General features: G+C 45.5%; 1 protein-coding gene across 1 annotated transcript in view; it reads right to left on the reverse strand.

The window, feature by feature from the left end:
- LOC147702336 (ATP-binding cassette sub-family A member 10-like) overlaps positions 1-22,729 on the reverse strand; it is a 1,673,715-nt gene that overhangs the window by 1,221,274 nt on the left and 429,712 nt on the right. Inside the window, exon 9 of the mRNA XM_086930968.1 lies at positions 9,037-9,184. Within this exon, the coding sequence (XP_086787094.1) occupies positions 9,037-9,184 (148 nt within the window). The remainder of the gene's footprint in view (positions 1-9,036; positions 9,185-22,729) is intronic.

Consider the following 22,729-nt stretch of genomic DNA (forward strand, 5'->3'; position numbering starts at 1 on the left):
TCTTTCCCTTTAGCACTCCTAAACATAGACTGTTCTTCTGTTGACATGGCAGATGATTCTTCAAAAAATGACTTTGAAGGTCGTTTAAACCCTGGTAGATCAGCCATTATTAAATACTGCTGCTTGGTCAATGTGCTTTATTTGCAATAGTGAATCTCCCACCAAAAGACAAAGGCCTGAACTGACACACTTCTGGAGCTGCAGTGTTTGGCGGTGTTCCGGAGCCGAGGGAGCCGAGGTAGCCGAGGGAACTGAGGGGGGAGCGTTGCAGCCATTGAGCCTGTGGAGCAACCAGCACCGCACCCCGCGCAAGCGACCCGGTACTTACAGTGGTGATTGCACTGGGTGCGGCTTCCGGGCGTGCGGGCGCAGTGTGGAGCAGCGCGACGTGCAGGCTGCTGTCAATGATCTAATCCCGGGAAGAGAGTGGGATGGAGCAGATGGGAGCCCGCTCTTTTTGTTCTTCCCCTTGCATGAACTGCGGACAAGCAAGCAATGTCATAGGGAACCAATCAGAGCTGATCGCGCTAAAAAATATAAATAATCCTAATACGAGGAAGAAAAACTGCTCAGGACAGGCCATAAACTATGCAGAGGCAATGGAAGAGGAAGAAAATGAAAGCACCAACATTCATACCCCTCCCAGTCACATCAAGGAAGAATATCGGGTAAAATGTTTAACACACCAACTGGGAAAAAGGGGAGGTGGCGTTAGAAGAACGTAGAAACCCCACCAACAATACCGGCACCTTAAGTGGAGAATCAGGGTCTCCTGAACTCCCCCAACAACAACACAAAGAATTCTCAGAACTCAGAAGAAGACGTCAATCAAGGAAAGCAACCCAGCCTCTCGTCCCTATCAGCACTTGAGCCCATGGAGGCCACAACGGTAATAAAGTCCCCACACAAATGCCTACCAGAATGGTGGCCACTGCTCTGACAACGGCAGAAAGGACGGATCAACTAACCCAGGAACAACTGCATGGCCAACTCCTAGCAGCCACTGCACAAACCGAACCAAAAACAAAAGCACAAGGGCCATACATTTCAAAGACTCAGGAAACCAAACCAGAATCATCTTATCTGACACCAGAGGAATGGGAGTAATTTGTTGCCTTGTACTAACTTGCACCCCAAGTAGAGCCCCAAGGAAGGGAACAGCTCTCCAAAGCCTAACACGAAAGAAGCCAAACCGCATGAAAAAGAAGATATCTGGACCAGACTATTGCATATGATGCAAATGTCAGTAAATTGCATGTAACACCAGTCCGACATGGATATCCAACTGTCAGTCCTCAATTCTCTCTCGATCTTCGTTGTAAATATTAACAACAAATTGGCAGATCTCAATAACCTGATCAGTAGGGCACAATCAGAGACACAAACTATACAGGCCAGCTGTACCGGCGTAACAATCGTATACAAGCTGGCAACCCTTCCAACAGTAATGGACAATATCCTTTCTGACATAAGAAACGCAACAACAAATAAACTCACTAACCCGGTATCAGAGCCAGTGTACTCTGTATCTGACACCATAAGCAAGACCGCCCGATGAGGGCTGCGACCCGACAAGAATGGATGTAAAAAAACAAATAAGGCAAGGATCGCCGACATCCTCAAAGTGCAACACAGCATTCAAAAGTAATCCTTCTGGAAAGTTTGTTTCAACAACTAGCCGGCAAACCTCCAAACAGCGGAGGAAACAGGGCTGGAAGGGGCAAAACCAAAAATTTACACAGACTACATCACCTTGCAGGGGCAAGAGTCATGATTATGGAAATGACTTAAAGGAAGATCCTCAAGACACTTCAATGCATGGATGTGATGCGACAGAACCCACCCAAGAGTCATCAGAATGCCCCACTCCAAAAGAGGGGACAGAAGCAAAAGGTAACATCTCCCCTAACATAATCACAAGCGGTGGCGCTGACCCTAAGAGCAAACGTTTAGAAAGGCAGAGGATACACACACAGGGGTACAAGTACAACAGGCCCTCACACTGAGACAGATCCGACATGTGGAAGGAACACGATCGGTATGGAAATAACAATAATGAGCGAACCCTCTGAGTCAGTAGATACATCAATAGTTAAACAGGATTTGCCTCTAGACCAAACATTACATCTGGACTCTACAACAATCATGTTCCACCCCGAGCACAAGTCAAAGGGACGGGTAGACATATTAATTAAGGGAAACATTCTATGTCTACTAAAATCCATCAGTAGCTTGAAGAAACTAAAAACCAATGACCTAGAGCCAATTGAATTTGTGGAGTTTCCAGATCAAACGGGAGTGGAAGCAACTAAAACAGTTTCGGCTACACCAGACGTAGCCGATAGAGTCTGAAAGGAACATACTAAACTCAATGCCTGGGATCACGCTACGGCCCTTCATTAAACAAAGATATACAGAACCCTTAAATGCCATTTAAGAAAATCAAAAAGAACCCGGGCAGGTAGAATCGAGTATACATTTATACTCAGTGCTGCACGGAGCACGCATCAAAAGTACTGTGAGCCAAGATTCCAGAGACCAGTGTATTCACAGGACAAACATAACCAAAGCACAGACCCACAAGGGTGGAGTTGGTTATACAGGACTATAAACACCAAAACCAAAATCTGTGACATACTAAGCTCCCTGCACTAAAAAAAAAACTGAAACTTTGTTCCTGGAACATCAACGGCATGGGAGATAAGACTCTAGACCCGGAACTGTATTCCTACCTCCAAAATGTTTGCATAGTCTCATTCCAAGAAACGTGGTGCGAATTACCAACAGCACTGCAGGGATTCAACATGCACTCTCTACCAGCCACAAAGAGTGCTAAATTTGTCCATAGTAAGGGAGGCCTTGCCACATACAGCTCTATAAAGAGCATTCACGCAATGGAGCCAATGGCTTGCAGCTTAGCATCTCCAAATTCCATGCAGGTGCTTAGAATCACCTTACAGGGAGAGGCAAAAATGGGAAGATAATCCCCATAAAACTCTATTATTCTATTTACACACATGCAACATAACTAAAGGGAGCCAGCAGCTGAAGGAGGAACTTGAGAAAAATTCTAAGGGAAGAGCAAACTAAAAGCTTGATCATCACTTGGGACTGTAAATTAAATATTTTCAAAAAAATGTATCTGAAGATTCCCACATGGAGGTGGACCCATTTGTATGGGATGCAGCAACACAGAACAACTCAGGCGGAAGACATATGAAAATAGCTCAGAGGCTTCTAGCGACCCTGGAGCAGCTGGGCTTTTGAGCATTAAACTGAAGATTCCCAGGAGACCACCTGCAGACAGCAACATTTGATAATGCAGAAGTAAGCACAACAGTAGATTATACATTTACCTCCGGCTGTATGTTCCCAAAAGTAATAGTTTATCAAATTGGAACCTCAGACTACAGCGATTATTTACCACAGGAAATCACAGTAGAAGCACCATCCACATCTCAATCTCTGTCAGTAAATTCACATAGCCTGGAAAATATATCTAACCAGAAGAGAATAAAATGGTAAACAGATGACCCAGAAGGCTTCCTCTTCTTTGCAAAACAACTGGTGGAAGAAGCACAAGCCGCTGAGCCTGATAGTATGGGAAGTTGGGAGGTGTTTACTAAAAATCTAGGAAATAAATATGGGGTAAAAAAGGGAATCCATCTAAACAAGAGATCAGCATACCCTCAAAATAAACCCCCTACTCCAATATCGGAAAAAGCTCAAGGCGTTGCTAAACCATGCACTTTGGAGATTGAAGAAAGGTGACTTAGATCCCATGGCCTTACAAGACCTGAGACAACTGAAAGCTGAGTGCAAGAAACTAATTTGGCGCCTCAAAAAAGATGCAGACAAGGCACTCTGAGCTAAACTTCTGCATGATATTAAAAATAATAACAGCATGCAATTTTGGCAAAAGATCAACACCCACGCCAACCCGTCAAATCTAGGCATCAATTGGCTTGTAACATAAGAGGCATGGACATTCTTCCTCCGAACCCATTTTAACAAAGACGGAGAAATGGAATCCTGTACCAACAACCTCCTGCCCAATTGGGAAGCACTAACATCTCAAACGGCTTCTAACACAACACTAGAACAGCCCTTCACAATTAAAACCACACAAATTTGCAAAAGAACTTCCAAAGGCATGTGTGATGGAGCTCCAGGACCCAATGGGATCCGGTCGATATTGTTCAAACAAGACCCAGAATCCTGGGCCGCAGTATTAAAACCAAATTTTGAAACAATCTTGCGTACATCGACGATACCATCATCATGGAGGGGCTTGATCATTTTGCCCATTTACAAAAAAGGCAATAGGAATACCCAAAAAGCTAGCAGTTAATAGCCTTATTAGATAACTAAGCCAAATATTATGCAGGATCATCTCTACAAGAACTAATTGCCTGGGCCGCAGAAATCTCAGCAATTCCACTAAACCAAACAGGCTTCTGTAAGAATATGGGGACTGCAACCAACATCTCAATCCTCTCACTACTGATAGACACTATACTTGCCATAAAACAGCCCCTGTACCTATTTTTTATCAATTATAGTTCAGCGTTCAACCATATAAACGGGAACTTACTGTCGCAAACATTATAAAGGCTGAACATTTCATCGCTTCTTCTAAAACAGCAAATTATTTCACATAGTAACACCTGGGTGCAAGTAAAACTGGGCGCAGGAGACCACCTAACAAAGAAGATCCCAACAACCTCTGGACTGAAACAAGGCTGTGTGCTTGCCCCAATACTTTTCAACCTCTTTATGGCAGAGCTTTTGGCCACTCTCAATGGAAGCAACTCACACTCTCCCAAGTTAGGCGGCCTCCAGTTATCTAACTTATTCTGTGGATGACTTGGTGCTTATTAGCTGGACACCAGTAGGTTTACAACCCCTGCTTGATATTACATCTTGGTACTCGGAGGAGAACAGACTGAGAAAAAACAAGATTTCGCAGTGTGAACATCCGCATAAAAAGTCAAAAGCTCAACTGGCATCTGGCTTCATGCAAGCTGGAAGCAGTACAAAATTACAAGTATTTGGGAGTTATCATCGATAACGAAGGGAACTATATAGCTCAACGTGAGGCCATAAAAAAGGAGGAATAATGACTGCTGTGGCACTAAGAAACCTAAAAAAAAATATCTCCGGCCCAAACCTCCTTCCCTTTACCAGAGGGATCCAGGCAAAACATATACCATCCATCACTTATGGAAGCGAAGCCATGAGAGGGAGAGATGCTGAAACTCTGGATCACACAAGAGTAAGACCAATACGAATGATCCATGAGTTACCAGGATACACATACCGCACATCACTGAGGCTGGAGTTCGAGATACAAAGACAAGAGCTCACCTGTAAAGGAGCGTTCATTGTGGAAAGAACTGCACAACAAGGAGGCATGTCCAGCCAGAGGCTATTTGGACAGCTCACTTCACCAACTGGGGCTGCAGAACCTTTGGGAGCTACCAGAGACCTTAGAAATCTTGAGAAAATTAGTAAATACCACTGTCAAAAAATAATCACTCATACAGGATAAAGCTGCCCTGTTAGAGTGAGCTCATGGCTGGTTAACCATGCAGTCCTATAGCAGGGTGCCACCCGAAGCCTATCTCCACGCTAGCTTCTCTAGAACCATTAAAGAGAAGTTCTTGAAGCTCCGCCTAGGTATATTGCCATCTGCATACCATATGCTCCTGTGGGTATCCCCTCTAAAAGGCAGGACTTTGCCGACTATGCGGGAAGGGAGAGGAGGACATAGTGCACTTGCTAACCATATGCAGGACTCTAACATGGGAGCGTTGGACCCTCCTTAGACCACTCTTTAACAAGGAACAGATTCGGACTGGCTGACTAGCAGTGTTAGAAAGCTTCTCCAGCGAGGATGTCCAATTAAGCTGCCACCTAGTAAAATTCTTATCCATCACTGAACTGAGCATTAAAAGACAAACCAACCAGCTAGCAGACGGAAATGCAGCTGAGCGGACCATGATAATCTGACTCAGCTTTCACAAGTCGCTGATTGCGCTGCCACCCCAATGAGAACTCCAGCACAGTAAAATGCCGCCACGCACTTTAAATGGACCCACTCTGGGAAAATCGCTCCATAGAAATAATTGTTATGATTGATCAGTCTCTTCCAAGTATCTAATGATTGTAAATGTATGCATTGTTTTATTCTAGTGCAAAATATCTGTCAAATAGCTGCTTTGCACTTAGCACCTTTGTCTGCTGTAAGTCAGGCGGAACACTTCTGAACCTTGTATGAATCTAGGTAAAAAAATGGCAGCTCTTGCACTTCGCACTTTCCTTACATACTCAGGCATTTTTGCTCTGCTGCTAAGATTATACCCACAGGGAAAGAATTGCCTGTTTATAATGAATGGCGTGTGGGACACGCATGAAACTCACTATAATCCTCCTGCACATTGTACTTTCCTTTGCATGCCCTAGAACCTTGCTTTTTGCTGCTTCATCTATCCTGCGGTGAAGCATTGGACCAACGAGGATAGCTCCGTCTGTCAAGCTGCCAAGCTTATGATTATAAAAAACGGATTGTTCGTACATTTTCTTTCAAAGGTTTTAGGTTACTCCTGAGGGAGTATCAGGGATACATTTTATCTCAATGTTATTGTGTTTTAACTGCAACTTATTCTTTTGTTCAAATTGTTGCACTGATAATACAACACGACATGCACGTTTGTTCAGGTTTTAATTAACTGTACAATAAACTCAATTTAATTTCATTATTTGCAATAGTTGTGCCTGCCACCATGGTGGGAGCAGTTTTGGCCAACAAAAATGAGTGACAGATGGCCCTGCACTAAATAATGTCATGGTGGAGTTGTTTGGTGCTTTTTTATTTTCTGAAACCCAAAGTCAGGGGTTTGCTTTAGAAAATAAAAATTTGAAATAAATGTTCCATTTTTGCTTTTTGCTTTCCAGACTCAGCTATACATAGCATGGTGAAGTCTGCCAGGAATAAGCTGACCGACATGATGTTGGAAGGCCCACCCTAAATAGGGGAATGATGTTTGTATTTTTGAATGCCTTGGCATAATCGTGGTGTAGCAGAAGGGCAGAAAAGGGTAGAGGCTATAAATGACATCCATGCAATATTGGGGCAGTCTGGACAAAGCTGGGGCTACCTTGGCATACTAATCCATACTAATATAATAAAGAGAGAGCCCAAACCTTTGAGGCGGGTAATCTCAGGACCCAGAGCACCAATCACAACACCCAAAACAGCGTTGGAAAGGGCAATTGCAGCAGAAGGACATAGGCTATGCAGACGCCAACCATATACATTTAAAAGGTAAAAGAACCGTGCCAGCAAAGTAGTCCCTTGTGGGCGTGTCTGCGTTGTGCTGTGGGCGTGTGCTAGGGGCATGGCAAACGCTGGGGGCGTGTGGTACGTTCCACCCTTCAAGCCATGTCTCAAATCGTGTGCTAATCCCACCCTGCTCCTTTTAAATACCCCTGCACCCCATAATCATAACCCACCCTTCCTCCTTAAAATACACCAACACCCTTAAACACTAACCCATCTTAAACCTATAAATATACACTGTACCCCAAAACCCAAACCTATCCCTATACCCTAAAAATACCCCTGTACCCCAAAACCCAAATCTAGCCCTGAACCCTATAAATACACCTGTACCACAAAATCCAAACCTACCCCTGAACCCTAAAAATAACCCTATACCCCAAAATACAAACCTAGCCCTGAACCCTTAAAATACCCCTGTACCCCAAAACCCAAACCTACCCCTGAGCCCTAAAAATACCCCTGTCCCCTAAAACCCAAACCTAGCCCTGAACCCTAAAAATAACCCTGTACCCCAAAACCCAAACCTACCCCTGAACCCTAAAATACCCCTGTACCCCAAAAACCAAACATAGCCCTGAACACTAAAAATACCCTTGTACCCCAAAACCCATACCTATCCCTAAACCCTAAAACTACCCCTGTACCCCATAACCCAAAACTATATCTGAACCCCAAAAATACCCAAACACCCCAAAACATATACCTCAGTACCCCAAAACATATACCCCTATACCCATACTTACCTTATCCAAATATTAAAAAAAACATGCTTTTACCATTCATGCATTTACAACGTGGTAAAAGCATATAAAATGTAATGCCATGCGTTATAATGGCATTGTGGAGTCATGGTACTTTCGTAATGAAAGTATGCGGAGTGATGGTATGCGGAAAGAAAGTTGCAGAATAATGGGTGTTTACCCTCCCCGGTAAGTACATTGGTGGCACAGCGGCCCACATCTCCAGCAACATACTCATATTTTTTCACCACCCATTTGAAAAATGCACAGGTCTCTCTCATTGATGGCCAGCACCGACATACACTTTTAGACACAACTCCCTCCACAGGTTCTAGAATTGCGAACTTTAGAGCTGGAGAGCTACGTTCGAATCTCGGCATCAGCTCAAAATTCTGTGATTCCAGGCAAACCGCTTTGTCTCCCCATGCCTACCACAATTGAATGTGTTCTTCTGTAATGTAAATTGTGCTCATGCCATGTTGTCGAGTTCGCGCTATATAATATTGCAAGGAAAAATAAAGTAGGGAAACTCGAGTTCACACACTACTGAACACACACTCTTAAGTGCATCAGCAGTGCACTGTGAATCGGAGCGTTTCACAGGCCTGTCACAGATAAGAAATGCTATCAAAACGAAATCCTATAAAACAATATACTACTGGCCGGCAGCAATTCATACCCGGACAACGTCGAGACGGGCTGCTAGTAGAATGGAATAAAGGACTGATTTGTAAATCAATCTTGCCATTCACCGTTCCCCCAGTGTATGCGATTTCCCTAATATTTATCTGAATGGAGTTAGAAAACTAAATACACCTGCCCTCAACCTGAAATGTTTATCAGATTGGAGTTAGAATTTCACACCTTCTCATCTGTATTCTGTACTGTAATGCAAGTACTCATTAAATTGTTATTTTGCCTGAATAATGAAGAAAAACATGTAACACCTACTTGGCAAGACCTCATCAAAGTATGCTGCCATCAGCATGTACAAAACTGCATTTATCACCAGGATGAAAAAAACTGCAACCATGGGATAAGGGCCTTCACTCAGGTTATTAAGCTGGATGCCTTCTTTTGCATTCTCTAAGAACACCACCTAGAAAAATGAGATTGAGTAAGATCATTGATTTTTTCAGCAGAAGATGAGAACTCAAACAAATATCAGACGTTATATTGAACGACGTTAAAATTGGGAGTCATTACTCTGGCATAAGTAATTTGGGGGTGCTTTACATTCTGGTTTTCTACTTCGAGAGAGCCTTTGATTTTCAGGTAAGGTGTTAAAGCATTAATTTTAACATCATACAGACATAGGCACACCTATAGGTATTCACACATACATGTATATTTATATATTCGCTAAAACATGCATATTCAATTTTCAATTTATTGATATATGATATGGAACTCAATTGAGATCCACATAAAAACATGACATAAAAAGCACCAAATACAGATACATAAAATCCATAAAGTACACTCTATTAAATCTGAAATTAAATGAAGGATTCACGTCCATTAATACAAATCTAGGAAACATTTAAAAAAGTAAAAAATTCTATAGCAAAACATTTAATTGGGGGGGTTATAAATAGCTTCTACTAAAGAGTTGGCAGACAAAATACTTAATTTTAAACAAATTGGTCTCACCCACTTTCGGCGGTGAGCCATTAAGGCAGGGCATACGAATAGAACGTGGGCAGTATCCTGGGTCGAATTATTACACAAGTTACACTTTTTGGAGGAACCATACCATCTAGCTAATAATTTGTTCAAAGGAAGGAGATCCTGCCTCAAGAGAAACCAAAAGCGCCGTAAGCCATGAGGAAGGTTCCAGGAGGCATAAGGTTGCATACGTTTAAATAAACAAGAATTAATAACAGAAGAAGCACCTTTCTTTAAAATAAGGGATTCTCTATCCCTCCCAAAACTTAGATTCCATGTTGCCAGTTTTAGGGTGGACTTTAGCTCATGTGTGGAAAGCGAAAAAAGAGTTGATTCTTCCAATTCAAGTAGTGCAACAGCACTTCTAAAGTTCTTCATTGGTAGGGAATACTCTTTTAGGGGACCCATTAATTCTTTTGGATGAGGTATCTTAAAGTGGCAGGTTTTCCCTTTACCAGACAAGAGACCCATCGTATTACTCCCGCCAGGCCCTGGACCCAACTGCTTCGTATGCCAAATTCAAGCCTAAGAGATGCCACAGTACAAGCGTTGTTGACCGTAGTTAAATTTCGCAAAAATCTGCCCTCAACAGTATCCAAAAAACCCCATTGCCCCAAATCAAGAAGTTCAATGCCATAAAGCAGAGAGGCTGGAATTTTTGCCCGAAAAGCCTCTAACAGTTTAACAAAATGTCTTTTGCCTGTGGCTTTATATAGTGCACTTAAGCCTTTACCCTGTGTCATGGCCTTCCGAGTGTTATTATCTATATGGGCCTTATCGCTCAAGTTGCCACATACTATCTTCCCTAGGAAAATATAAGATTTTACGATTTCCAGCCTATGACCACCTAAAGACCAACTAAAATTCCCAAATTTCGTTTTTTTTCTTTCCCATCATACACATTACTTTGCTTTTTGAGATATTAATCTTCAGATGATAGGATTCGGCAAATACATGCAATGCCTGCAGCCGGTTATTTAGACCTTTTGGGGTAAGGTCTAGTAATAGTATATCATCTGCATACATCAAGCATGTGATTGGTTTGTCCCCCAGAGCAGGGACGATGCCTTCGCTTAAAGATAAGGTCTGGGGGAGATCACATATATAAAGGGAAAACAATAATGGGGCCAATAAACAACCCTGTTTAAGACCGTTGGCCGAGGGGATGACTTGAGATACGCCTCTCTCCCCTCCCAACAATACTCTGCACCAGGTATCAGAGTGGAGGTCCTGAACTAAGTCTAAAAGCCGGGCTGGCATATCTAAGGCCGATAGCTTCTTCCACAGCAGAGGACGATCAACTTTGTCAAAAGCTGTGGAGAAGACTATAAAGGCTGCGTAGACTCTCCCCCCTCTGACCCTGATGTATTTATCAGATATTACTTGCAGAGCTGTTAAATTATCCATGGTGGCATGACCCTTAGGAAATCCCATCTGCTCTAGGGGTAGTATATTGCTCTGGTCCACCCAATCATTAATTAATTTCAAAAGACATTTTGCTAAAACGTTGCCAATTGCGTCCAAAAGGGCAATTTGACTATAATTTTAGGGGGACAACCGATCACCCTTTTTAAAAAGGGGAACCAAAATACTCCCCTTCCTGGATGGGAGAACCGTTCTGCTAAAAAATCAGAGGTTGAACACCGGGCAAAGCAATTTGCTCCATTTTACACTACTTTGCTTTAAAACAGAAATTGGGAGTTCGTCCGGTCCCATTGCCCCGGAAGAGTGCATTTCCCTAATAGCCAATTCAATAGCCTTTTCAGAAAGAGGGACCAAGGGCTGACCAGGCGAGGTCGCCCCCACACACCGCTGCTCCTGCCCGCTGACTGCCTGGACTCTGCTCTGCTGACCTCGATTTTGCCTTCTGTGTTCTCCTTTCTCCCCCCATCTGCTGCCTCGTTTTTCTCCTTTCTCCCCTCATCTGCTGCCTCGTTTTTCTCCTTTCCCCCCCATCTGCTGCCTCGTTTTTCTCCTTTCTCCGCCATCTGCTGCCTCATTTTGCTCCTTTCTCCCCCCATCTGCTGCCTCATTTTGCCTGCTGTGTTCTCCTTCCCCCCAGCTGCTGCCCTCCCCCTACCTGTGTGCTGGTCCTTCTTCAGCAGGACGACCCAGCCGCCGCTGAGCCGCCCTCGGACCTCCTTCCCGCCACAGACCTCCGGCGACTCCGCCCCCTCCTGCCCATTGGCCGCCCCGCTCCCGCCACCCAGCTGACCTGCCCTAGCGGCTCCTCACTTATGACGCCCCCGGAGCGACCGCGCAGCGGACGCGCGCAGCGGGAGCACCGATTGAGCGCCGAAGGTGCACCAAAGGTAAGCCCGTCTGCGCCCGTCCGCGCCTGGACCTCGCCCAGCGCCAGACCCCCTGGCCCCCGCAGAGGCCACCCCACCCGCCGGACGTACAACGCATCCGACCTCAACGCACTCATCGCCGGCTGGATCCCCGGATGCTACCGAGCCACCCCAAGATGCACTCACGGACCCTTCAGCTGCCACTCCTGCAAGTTCACCTGCATGAGGACCTGCACTGCACCAGCACCCGCCAAACCGAGCACCAGCAGCAACCACCTGAAGTGCATCCTGCTCAACACTCGCTCCGTCCACAGACACGCCGTCCAACTCTGGAACCTGATCGACACTACATCCCCAGACGTCGCATTCCTCACGGAAACCTGGATGAACGCCTCCTCAGTGCCCGACATCGCCATCGCCATCCCTGACGGATACAAGATCACCCGGAGAGACCGCGTCAACCAGACTGGTGGAGGCATCGCCATCGTCCACAAGAACACCATCCGCATCACGACCAACACTGACGACACCCTCACAACCGCCGAACACCTGAACTTCCAGATCCACACCGACCCCAAGACCACCCTGAGAGGCACCCTCATCTACAGACCCCCGGGACCGCGCACACAATTCAGCGAAGACATCGCCGACTTCATCAGCCCGCACGCCCTCCCCTCCGCTGACTACATCCTCCTCGTGGACCTCAACTTTCACCTGGAGAACAACAACGACCGCAACACCACCACCCTGCTGGACAACCTCGACAACCTCTGTCTCAAGTAGCTGGTGACCTCCCCCACCCACTACGCCGGACACACACTCGACCCCATCTTCTCATCCAGCAACACATCACCTTCAGCCATGCCACCGGACTCCACTGGACGGACCACAGCTGCGTCCACTTCAGCTTCAAAAAGAACAAGATCCACCACCACCAGCAACAGGTCGCACGCAGAAACTGGAACAAGATCACAGCCGACCAGCTCACCGCAGCCCTGAGCCAAGACCCCCCCACCAGCTCTGCGAACCCCAGCCAGACCGCCAACAACCTCACGAAGTGGATCAGCAACTGCGCAGACAACCTCGCCCCACTGAGGACCCCGCCCAGCAGACCCGGCAGTAAGAAAGCACCTTGGTTCACCGACGAACTCAAGAGCTCCAAGAAAAACTGCTGTGCCCTCGAGTGAGCCTGGCGCCTTACTCCAGACAACATGACCACCCTCAAGCTCGCAACCTGAAAACACCACCAACTGATTCATACCACCAAGAAAACCGCATTCAAGGAACGACTGGACAACAACGCACACAACAGCAAGGAACTCTTCAACATCGTCAAAGAGCTCTCCAGTCCCAACGCCGGAAACAACGACATCACCCCATCACAAGACCTCTGCAACTCCCTCGCCTCCTACTTCCACAACAACATCGCAGACATACACAACAGCTTCAGCACACAACTGACGCACCCTATGACCGCACCAACGACCCCCACCACCACCCTCCGCGCCTGGATCCCGACCACCACCGAAGACACCATCCGCACGATGAACTCCATCCACTCCGGATCCCCAACCGACCCCTGCCCTCACCACGTCTTTAACAAGGCCAAAGCTGTCATCGCACCCCACCTGCGGGACATCAACACCTCCTTTGACACGCTACCTTCCCAGAGAGCTGGAAGCACGCCGAACTCAGCGCTCTACTGAAGAAACCATCAGCGGACCCCACCGAACTAAAAAACTACCGCCCCATCTCGCTCCTCCCGTTTCCGGCCAAAGTCATCGAGAAGACCGCCAACAAGCAGCTTGCCGCCTTCCTCGAGACGAACGGATCCCTCGACCTCTCGCACTCTGGCTTCCGGGCCAACCACAGCACCGAGACCGCCCTTATCGCAGCCACCGATGACATCCGAGCCCTGCTCGACAACGGGGAAACTGCGGCCATCATCCTCCTGGACCTCTCCGCGGCTTTCGACACTGTCTGCCATCGCACCCTAGTGCAGCACCTCAGCAACGTCGGAATCCAAGAGAAGGCACTAGAATGGATCACCTCCTTCCTCGCCGGAAGGACACAGAGAGTCCACCTCCCCCCGTTCAGATCAGAAGCCACCGAAGTCATCTGCGGCGTTCCTCAAGGCTCCTCGCTCAGCCCCACCCTCTTCAACGTCTACATGAGCCCCCTCGCGGCCATCGCATGCCAACACAACCTCAACATCATCTCTTACGCCGACGACACCCAGCTGATCCTCTCCCTCACCAACGAACCCGCCACCGCCAGAGCCAACCTACACGAAGGGATGACAGACGTAGCCGAGTGGATGATGAACAGCCGCCTGAAACTGAACTCAGACAAGACGGAAGTCCTCATCCTGGGCTCTTCACCCTCCGCCTGGGACGACTCCTGGTGGCCCACCGCCCTGGGCAGCGCACCCAAACCCACAGACCACGCACGAAACCTGGGCTTCATCCTGGACTCCTCCCTCTCCATGACCAGACAAGTCAACGCCGTCTCCTCGTCATGCTTCAACATCCTGCACATGCTACGTAAGATCTTCCGGTGGATCCCCACCGAGACCAGGAAGACGGTCACCAGCCGACTGGACTACGGCAACTCCCTCTATGCCGGAACCACCGCCAAACTCCAAAGGAGACTCCAGCGGATCCGGACGCCTCAGCAAGACTCATCCTCAACATCCCCCGACACAGCCACATCTCCGGACACCTGAGAGACCTGCACTGGCTCCCGGTCAACAAAAGAATCACCGTCCGTCTCCTCACCCACGCATACAAAGCCCTACACAACCAAGGCCCAAGATACCTCAACAGCCGCCTCAACTTCTACACTCCCACACGCCAGCTTCGATCGACCAACCACGCCCTCGCCGCCGTCCCCCGCATCTGAAGAGCCACCACAGGAGGAAGGTCCTTCTCCTACCTGGCCGCCAAGACCTGGAACTCCCTTCCGACCCACCTCCGCCTGACCCAAGACCACCTCGCCTTCAGGAAGCAGCTCAAGACCTGGCTGTTCGAGCAGTAGCGGACCCCCCCTCCCCAAGCGCCTTGAGACCCTCCGGGTGAGTAGTGCGCTATACAAATGCTTGATTGATTGATTGATTGATTGACTATCCTCACTAGAACTTATGCGGGGGACCACTATTCCATTACTCGCATAAAGGACTGTGACATGGTCCACCCAAGTTTGCTCTTCAATGGGGATTGGAAGCAGACTTGTTCTGGCCCCGCATCCCTCGCCTATGAGGGACCAAAATTGTTTCATTTGTCCATTAATGGCGGCCTCACTTAGTTTTATCCAGATAGAATACTCTCCCTCTTTTCGTAATTTGGCCTGTAACCTTCTCCTCCTTCTTTTTAATAGGGCTATTCTGCGCGCTCCTTCAGACGATTTACTCAAATACTGTTCCCTTACTAACTTATTTATTTCTATATTAAGGAGTCGAAGGGGACTAGAGGGTATTGTGATGTATCTTTTCTTATTTGAGTTTTTAGCGACAGAAATCACCACCTTCATTAAGTCTAAGAAACGCACAATTTCTAAACCATGCCAATTAGTAAGGTCATTTACTGCTACATCAAGAATGCTCTCTAAGCCTCTTAGGGCCTTTGCATTCCAGTAGCATCTCCCAGATTTAACTCCGAAGCTCACCAGATTACTATTTAACGACCAACGGTCCGATTTGGGAGGATTTATTTTTACAGAGAAAGATAGTAATTTGTGGTCGCTAAAAAGTGTTTCGATAACCCTAAGATCCTTCAGTAAGGCAAAGGCAGAATTCTCCACTATTACATAATCTAAAATAGATTCACCCTGATTAGATTTATGGGTGAAGTTTGCAGGGGAATTGGAGGGGAGCCTTCCATTCACAATGATCCCATCCATCTCAGAGTGTTCTTCAAGAAGTATCTTCCCTCTCTTATTCGTTTTAATATTCTCAGGGAAGAGAGCTTGGGGAATCTGCTGTGATTCTTCTTTTATGTTTGTCTCGAAACAGGCTCAGACTCAGATTAGAAATCTTACAATTCAGGTCCCCTACCAAAAATATATGAGGAGTGGGACTTTTCTCCCTAATACTCTGTACATAGGCAAAGACCTTTTTTAAGATTAGGTTGGAGCAAACATCGGGGGGAATATAGGCATTAATCAAAACTAAGGGTTTAGAAACTTCAACATTGTCAGAACTAAACAACGTTACTGCCTGAAAGAGATTACAAGAGTCCAGATAATGAGAGAAATTCCATTTTATCTGGTTAGACAGTAGACAAGCAATACCCCCGCTAGCATGACCTCTCCTTCAGGGGGAAGCACAGCCCTCCAATACAAAATAGTCCCTTCCTACCAAAATTTTCTCCGAACACCACGTCTCTTGGAGACAAATCACACTGGCTTCTAAGGAAAGAAGGAATTGAATTTTTTCAGGGCTATTCTTCAACCCTGCAGCATTCCAAGATAATATTGATATGATGCTGCTAAAGATGAGAATGGGACATGGACTTATTTGTCAATTTCCTCGAGAGAACTCCGGGCAACCAGTTCCATCGGAGACTCTCATCAACAGCATTTTCATGGAGAGGGGGCATAGGAGGATTAGTATGAGACACAAGGTGGAAATCTTTTGATGTACAGATTTTCAAATCATCAAATCCGCCAGACCGCTCTGTGCTGCCAGAGGCTGCCTGCAGGAGTGAAAAAGGAGAACCTAGGGATTTAGAGGGTTTAAAAGGTCTACCAGATAAAACATTCCCCCAGAAGGGCATAACATCGATCCCTCTACTCTGAAAATCTTCCGACCGTTGAAGGATAAGGTTTACCACTAATTTAGAGTAAAACTTTACCCTTGTTCGAATTCTGGCCTCTGTCTTCAGGATCAGTACTTTATCTATATCTGCAGATTGTAATAATTTCAGACTTGCGGATTCCTGAAAACATTTAAGAAGTAGAGATCTATTTAGGATGCAATCAGAATCAAATAAAGCAAAAAGAAATCGAGGATAAGAGTGTCAATGCTTTCCTCTTTGGGCATCTCAGGAAGTTTTTTAAAGACCACTAGTCCTTCCACCTTATCAGGATAAGGTCTAGCTAGGGGATTGAGAACTGGTAATGTGGGGCCAATTGATTTAATCGCATTCCCCAGAATGGCAGAACTAGAAGGACCCTCTTTTTCAGTATTACACCCACCGGATGAACAAAGAGGGCTATTAAGGGAAATGGCGGGATTAGATGGTGAGCGGACCAACCTTTGTACTAAGGAGATTGAAGTGTCTAGAACTCCTTTTACGTCCCCAATCTCATCTTCTAATGCCAACAAAGAAGCCTGATGAGGCTCTTTTTTAGTAAATAAATCCAAGTGATCTCCGAAGAGGATTTTTCTCCGCCTATTTTTTCAATTCTTCTAATTCATTTCCTCTTTTTTCTCCCATTCTTTTTAGCTTTCCCTGATTTACCCTTTTTTCTATTTTCTTCTGATTCTAATACCTCATTGTCCACCTCACCCCTCTGTATATTAAAGGTCGAAAAAAAGTTCTTTGTCTACCCTTAAAACCGTTTCATTCAGAACCTCTACTACTGGGTCCAGATCTACTACACAATTGGAAATAGGAGCTGTCAATGGGGGGACTGAGTTTTCCCTATCACAAAGTGCTTGAAAAGCATTAGGAGACTCATTCTCTGTCTTAGTATCTTTCAGCACTACAGGTTCTTGCCGGCTTGCTTCTAAATTGGAGCTAGTTTCCTTCTCCTGTCGGTTGCTCAATAAAACCTTCAATATTTGAGTTACTGTTTCCAGCACACAATCAGAGCCCCCGACAGATTTTTCCAATAATAGCAAAATAGAAGAGAGTAAATGTTCTAGAGAGGAAAGAGAGTCAGAAACGGGTTTATCTAACCGATTAGGGTGAATAGCATCAATACCTGTTATGTTGAGATTAGGGCTCATGGAAGTATTTGACTGGGAAATAATAAAATGGGATTTATTAGAGGGGGTACTACTATGCAGTTGGAGGCCAGAGGGAGCAGATACTGCTGGGGTCTTTATAGGATCAAGAGCCTTACCAGAATCTTCCTCAATATACCTCCAGCAAAGCTCCATATCTAAATCAGAAGAGACTAAATCGTTATTTCGCACTCCTCTTGGAAGTGAAGAGCTAAACGTATTTTTAGAAGGAGACTCGCTGGGATTAAGAAAAGGGACATATACTAATGCCCCCAATGCTTTTGAATTAGCTTCTGAGGGAGCTCGGAGGGGATGAGGGGATTGTATGTTTTTATCCCCTAAAGTTAACAGGGAGGGAGACACACAATTCTCCAAAATAGGGTGACCTTCTACAACTTCAACTAATGTGGTAGCTCCCTCTTTATTGTTGTTTTGTTCCATCAAACCCTCAGTGCCTAACCCCATCATTGTAACATGATCTTTTACAACAACGCTCTTTTCAACCATGTCATCAGACGTGGTCCCCACAATTGTGGCTCTATTCTTTCCCCTTTCCCAAAGATTAAATAACTGGCAGGTGCCCTTTAATTGCGTAGCATGGCTATCCTTATTTCGTAGAGGATTCGATTTCGTTTTGGAGCACGACCTTCCCACTAATATTTTCCCTGACCTTAACCCCTTCACTGCTCATGACGAGCTGAGCTGGTCATGCAGTACACTGGTCGTGTGCTCATGACGAGCTCAGGGGATCCTGGAGTTACAGCACAGGAGGGGAATTCCCTTAGCACTGATGTGGTTAACTTTTTGGCCATCATTTTAGAGACCAGAGGAAAACACAGAAGATCACTGGAAACTATATAGATTCACAATAATAAGAACGATTTAAACTGCTAACAGACAGAGAATAAAGCACACACATAAAAAAGCAAAATTATTTAAAAAGGGATGGGCACAGCTCAGCCTGCTTCAGCCTCAGAGGGCTCAGCCTTTGCCCGGGCTTAGCCCCGGGCTGCGTCCCGCGCGCGTCCCGCGTACGCGGTTCCCAATTATCTTATATAGGGAGAGGAGGTGGGGGCGGGAAGAGGACCGGCTGTGGCAAGTTAAAGTCCGCACTGCCCGCTGGTCCTCGCAGTCCCGCGGGGTCCGAAGAGAATCTTAATTCATTTCCCTTGGTCCAATGACTCAACACACGAGCGGCGCCCGCGGAGCGGGTGCCGCAAGAAGCAGGCTTAGCGTCCAGGAAACAATAGTGCACTCGGGGACAATTAGAAACAATCAGCTCCCACTCGCAGCTAAAGAATCCAACGAGTTTCAGAGCTGTGGCAGGTTAAAGTCCGCACTGCCCGCTGGTCCTCGCAGTCCCGCGGGTTCCGAAGAGAGTCTTAATTCACTTCCCTCGGTCCAATGACTCAACACACGAGCGGCGCCCGCAGAGCGGGTGCCGCAAGAAGCAGGCTTAGCGTCCAGGAAACAAAAGTGCACTCGGGGACAATTAGAAACAATCAGCTCCCACTCGCAGCAAAAGAATCCATATATCCATATAACATGCATAAATATTTATAAAGATGTAAATATTTTTTATTTGTGCATATATTTATATTATAATGATAAACTGATCATTTTGTTTATTTTGATTTATTCATCATCTTTAAAAAAACATTATTATTTAAATGTAAATGCATATTATTTTTAATTACATATTTGTACTTAATTCATTTCAGACCCCAAAACCTTCTTACTACCCTAAACACTACCCATTCCTGAAAACTAAAAACCTCTTACTACTCTACCCTGGATCCTCTTAATATCTACAAAACCTAAACCTTAATATAACAAAGTAAAAATAAAGCCATATACCTATATTTAAAGGTATATATTTTATTAATTAATTCATAGCTAATCTTTTTTGGGGTATTTAGTGTAAATTGTAATTGTATCTATATATTAAATAATTTAACTTATGTTACTATATTAATATAAATATTACATAACTCAGTGTACTACTTTCTCCATAAACACTTGTGCTTACGTGATTATGACAAAAAACACATAACCATATATTATTGCCATACAAGACTTCATCCATCCCTAATCCAAAACCGATGTAATGATCTCACCCATAATAGCATCATCCCTACATGCCTACATGAATATGGATAAAATTCTCATCTATATATTTTTTTAGATGTACGCACAAGTATATATGGATAAAGCATTACACTGAGTTACCTTTTCAATAATTGTCATATTGTGAATATTTGAATGTTGCAACAAGAGTGACAATTTATGGGGGGTGCATAAGCTAATTAGAGAATGGTGAATATATTAAATACATTGAAAATGCAGACACATATAATATACATCAAGGCAAAAGGTGCTAAACCCCTCTCAGGTCTAATTTTGTTTACAACTTGGTCCTTTTCACTTGGTCCAGAAATACTGAAATTATTGGTAGTCAGTACTTGTTCTTAGTGGTTACTTGATTTAGGGTTCTATATTCTATGCAGATTCTGAGTTTTCAATTTTTTCTCTGGCACAAAAATAAGGGTGATGAGGCTGGAGATTGAGATGGGCTGTTAGTCTGTTGGCTAAATGCTTATCCAAGTTCTAATTCTATTTTACAATCTAAGGATCTATGTGGGGGTAATTTCTCTGCATCCCTTTCATCAAATGCTGCTGCTAAATCCTTGTACTGAGTCAGAATGTCTTTGGACTCTAGAGAGCAAATCATACTTGAATGTGTGACTAAGATTGCTGCCGGAGAGGGCTCTGATATGTATTCTTTGTACTAAAAACAAATCATTAGACAGTAGTTTGAATTCATGGTTACTGTTCTTCTTTCCCAATCTATTTGTTGGATTATCCTCCATAAACCATGGCAATCCTAAAATTAGTTGGAGTTGAGGTGCATCAATCAAATTAAATATTTGTCTCTCTGTGCCCAATACATCCAATTAGGTCAATACGTAGATTTATACCATCTACTGCTCAAACAATTTCTTCCCTTTTCTTCTTGATGAAATGTATTCCCATGTTGTTTGCATGAGTGACATCGCAGACATTTCCTGTGGCCCTTGAGTCGATAATGACAAATGCCTCATGGATCTCAGTGTTTCTAAATCTTGTGGTCACTGATATAATATGAAGTGCTATAGATTGTAGAGTATTTACCACCTGTTGAGCTTTTTCAGTTGTCTTTTTTTGTTAGCCCAATCAGAGCAACTCCCCTTACTGTTGGGCTCGCTCTTTTACAATCTGACTAGATTTCGATTTCATAGAACAGTACTTCACTAAATGTCCTGACTGCCCAAAATGCATGCAAAAGTTTCCTAATCATATGGCTGAGATACCCGCCACCCCCTCTCAACACAATCCCCAAGGATGGGAAGACGGAAACGGTTCTGAACTTGTGGAAGGCGGGAGGGAGTTACCCTCCCGGCCGTATTTATTAAAATATGAAACAAAATTAAAAACGTTAAAATAACAGTTTCATATCATGTACAATTTCATTTACACATTACGATGTTCTTGGCTGACCTTAACACATCTCTAATACAAAGGTTCTCCTAGCCGATACTAAACATCCTGCAAATGCATTACTCAAACTTTGAAATTGTACATCCTAACATACGGGCCAACGGCAAGGTCGTAACCGGTGTCAGATCCCTAATACCAGAACTCCCCCCTCACGTGTGAGGGGCGGTCGCACAGTGGACTGTACCTCTTTGCCAACTTCCAATTTTCCCTTGTCTTAGCGGGGGGCCCCTGTTAGCTCGACGCCATCTTTAGTGGTCGTCCGAGGACTCGTGTGAGGTGTCTAGAAGGTAGCGTAGACCCCCCTCCCACCCCACACAACTTACCACATCTGCCGTCGCAGATGTCCTGGCCCCGGGAAATTCCCAGGAGGGGCCCTAGCCCCTCCTCCCCAGGGAGGGGCCTATGGCCGCCTTCCCTTTCGGCGTCCCCATCCTTAGAGGGGACCGCCTCCCCGTTTGAGGGGCCAATGGCCGCCTCCCCCCGGGCGCTCCCATCCATAATGGGTGACGCCCTACCTCTAGGGATCTTCTAATTCCTGCTCACCGATCATGACCTTACCGCCCGACCAAAATAAATACGACAATCTAAGACTAAAGTGTAGAAAAAATAATCTATACTTAATTAAATCAAGTACAATCTCTACCAGGTATCCAGCGCAACTGCTCTGCTGAATAAAACATGCTGTAAATGAAAAAAGTTTATCAATCTTTATTACACACCAAATTATCAACTTTATTCAAAACAACCTGCAAGAAAACAATATCATGACACTCGACTTTATTCCAACAAATCGCTGTCCTCAGGGGCTGGTGGGTGGGTCAAAATTGGCTCTTCGTTCCGTCTCGAGCTCACGTGCAACGGGGAGGTGCAGCTTCAGAGCACAGGAACAAGAGGATGCTTCCTTGGCTTGTCGCTCCTTTTATCCTTCTTCGGGCGGGCGTGAACCCACCTCCAATCCGCCTCCAGGGCGTGGCTAGCGGTGTTGGTGTCTAGGACAACCCCCTCTTGGGCGGGAAAAAGGCGCGCCCCGGCTACGCCGCTTTGGGCATACCAGCCGAGACTCGCCTCCCGCCCAAAATGGCCTCCCGGGGGGATCGGGGTACTCCACCATACGTTCGGGGGGACCGAGTGGTCGCCCCTTTCCATATGGCTTAGATACCCGCCACCCCCTCTCAACACAATCCCCAAGGATGGGAAGACG

This window comes from Lissotriton vulgaris, chromosome 7 (genome assembly GCF_964263255.1).
Source record: "Lissotriton vulgaris chromosome 7, aLisVul1.2, whole genome shotgun sequence".
In the NCBI taxonomy this organism is placed as follows: domain Eukaryota; kingdom Metazoa; phylum Chordata; class Amphibia; order Caudata; family Salamandridae; genus Lissotriton; species Lissotriton vulgaris.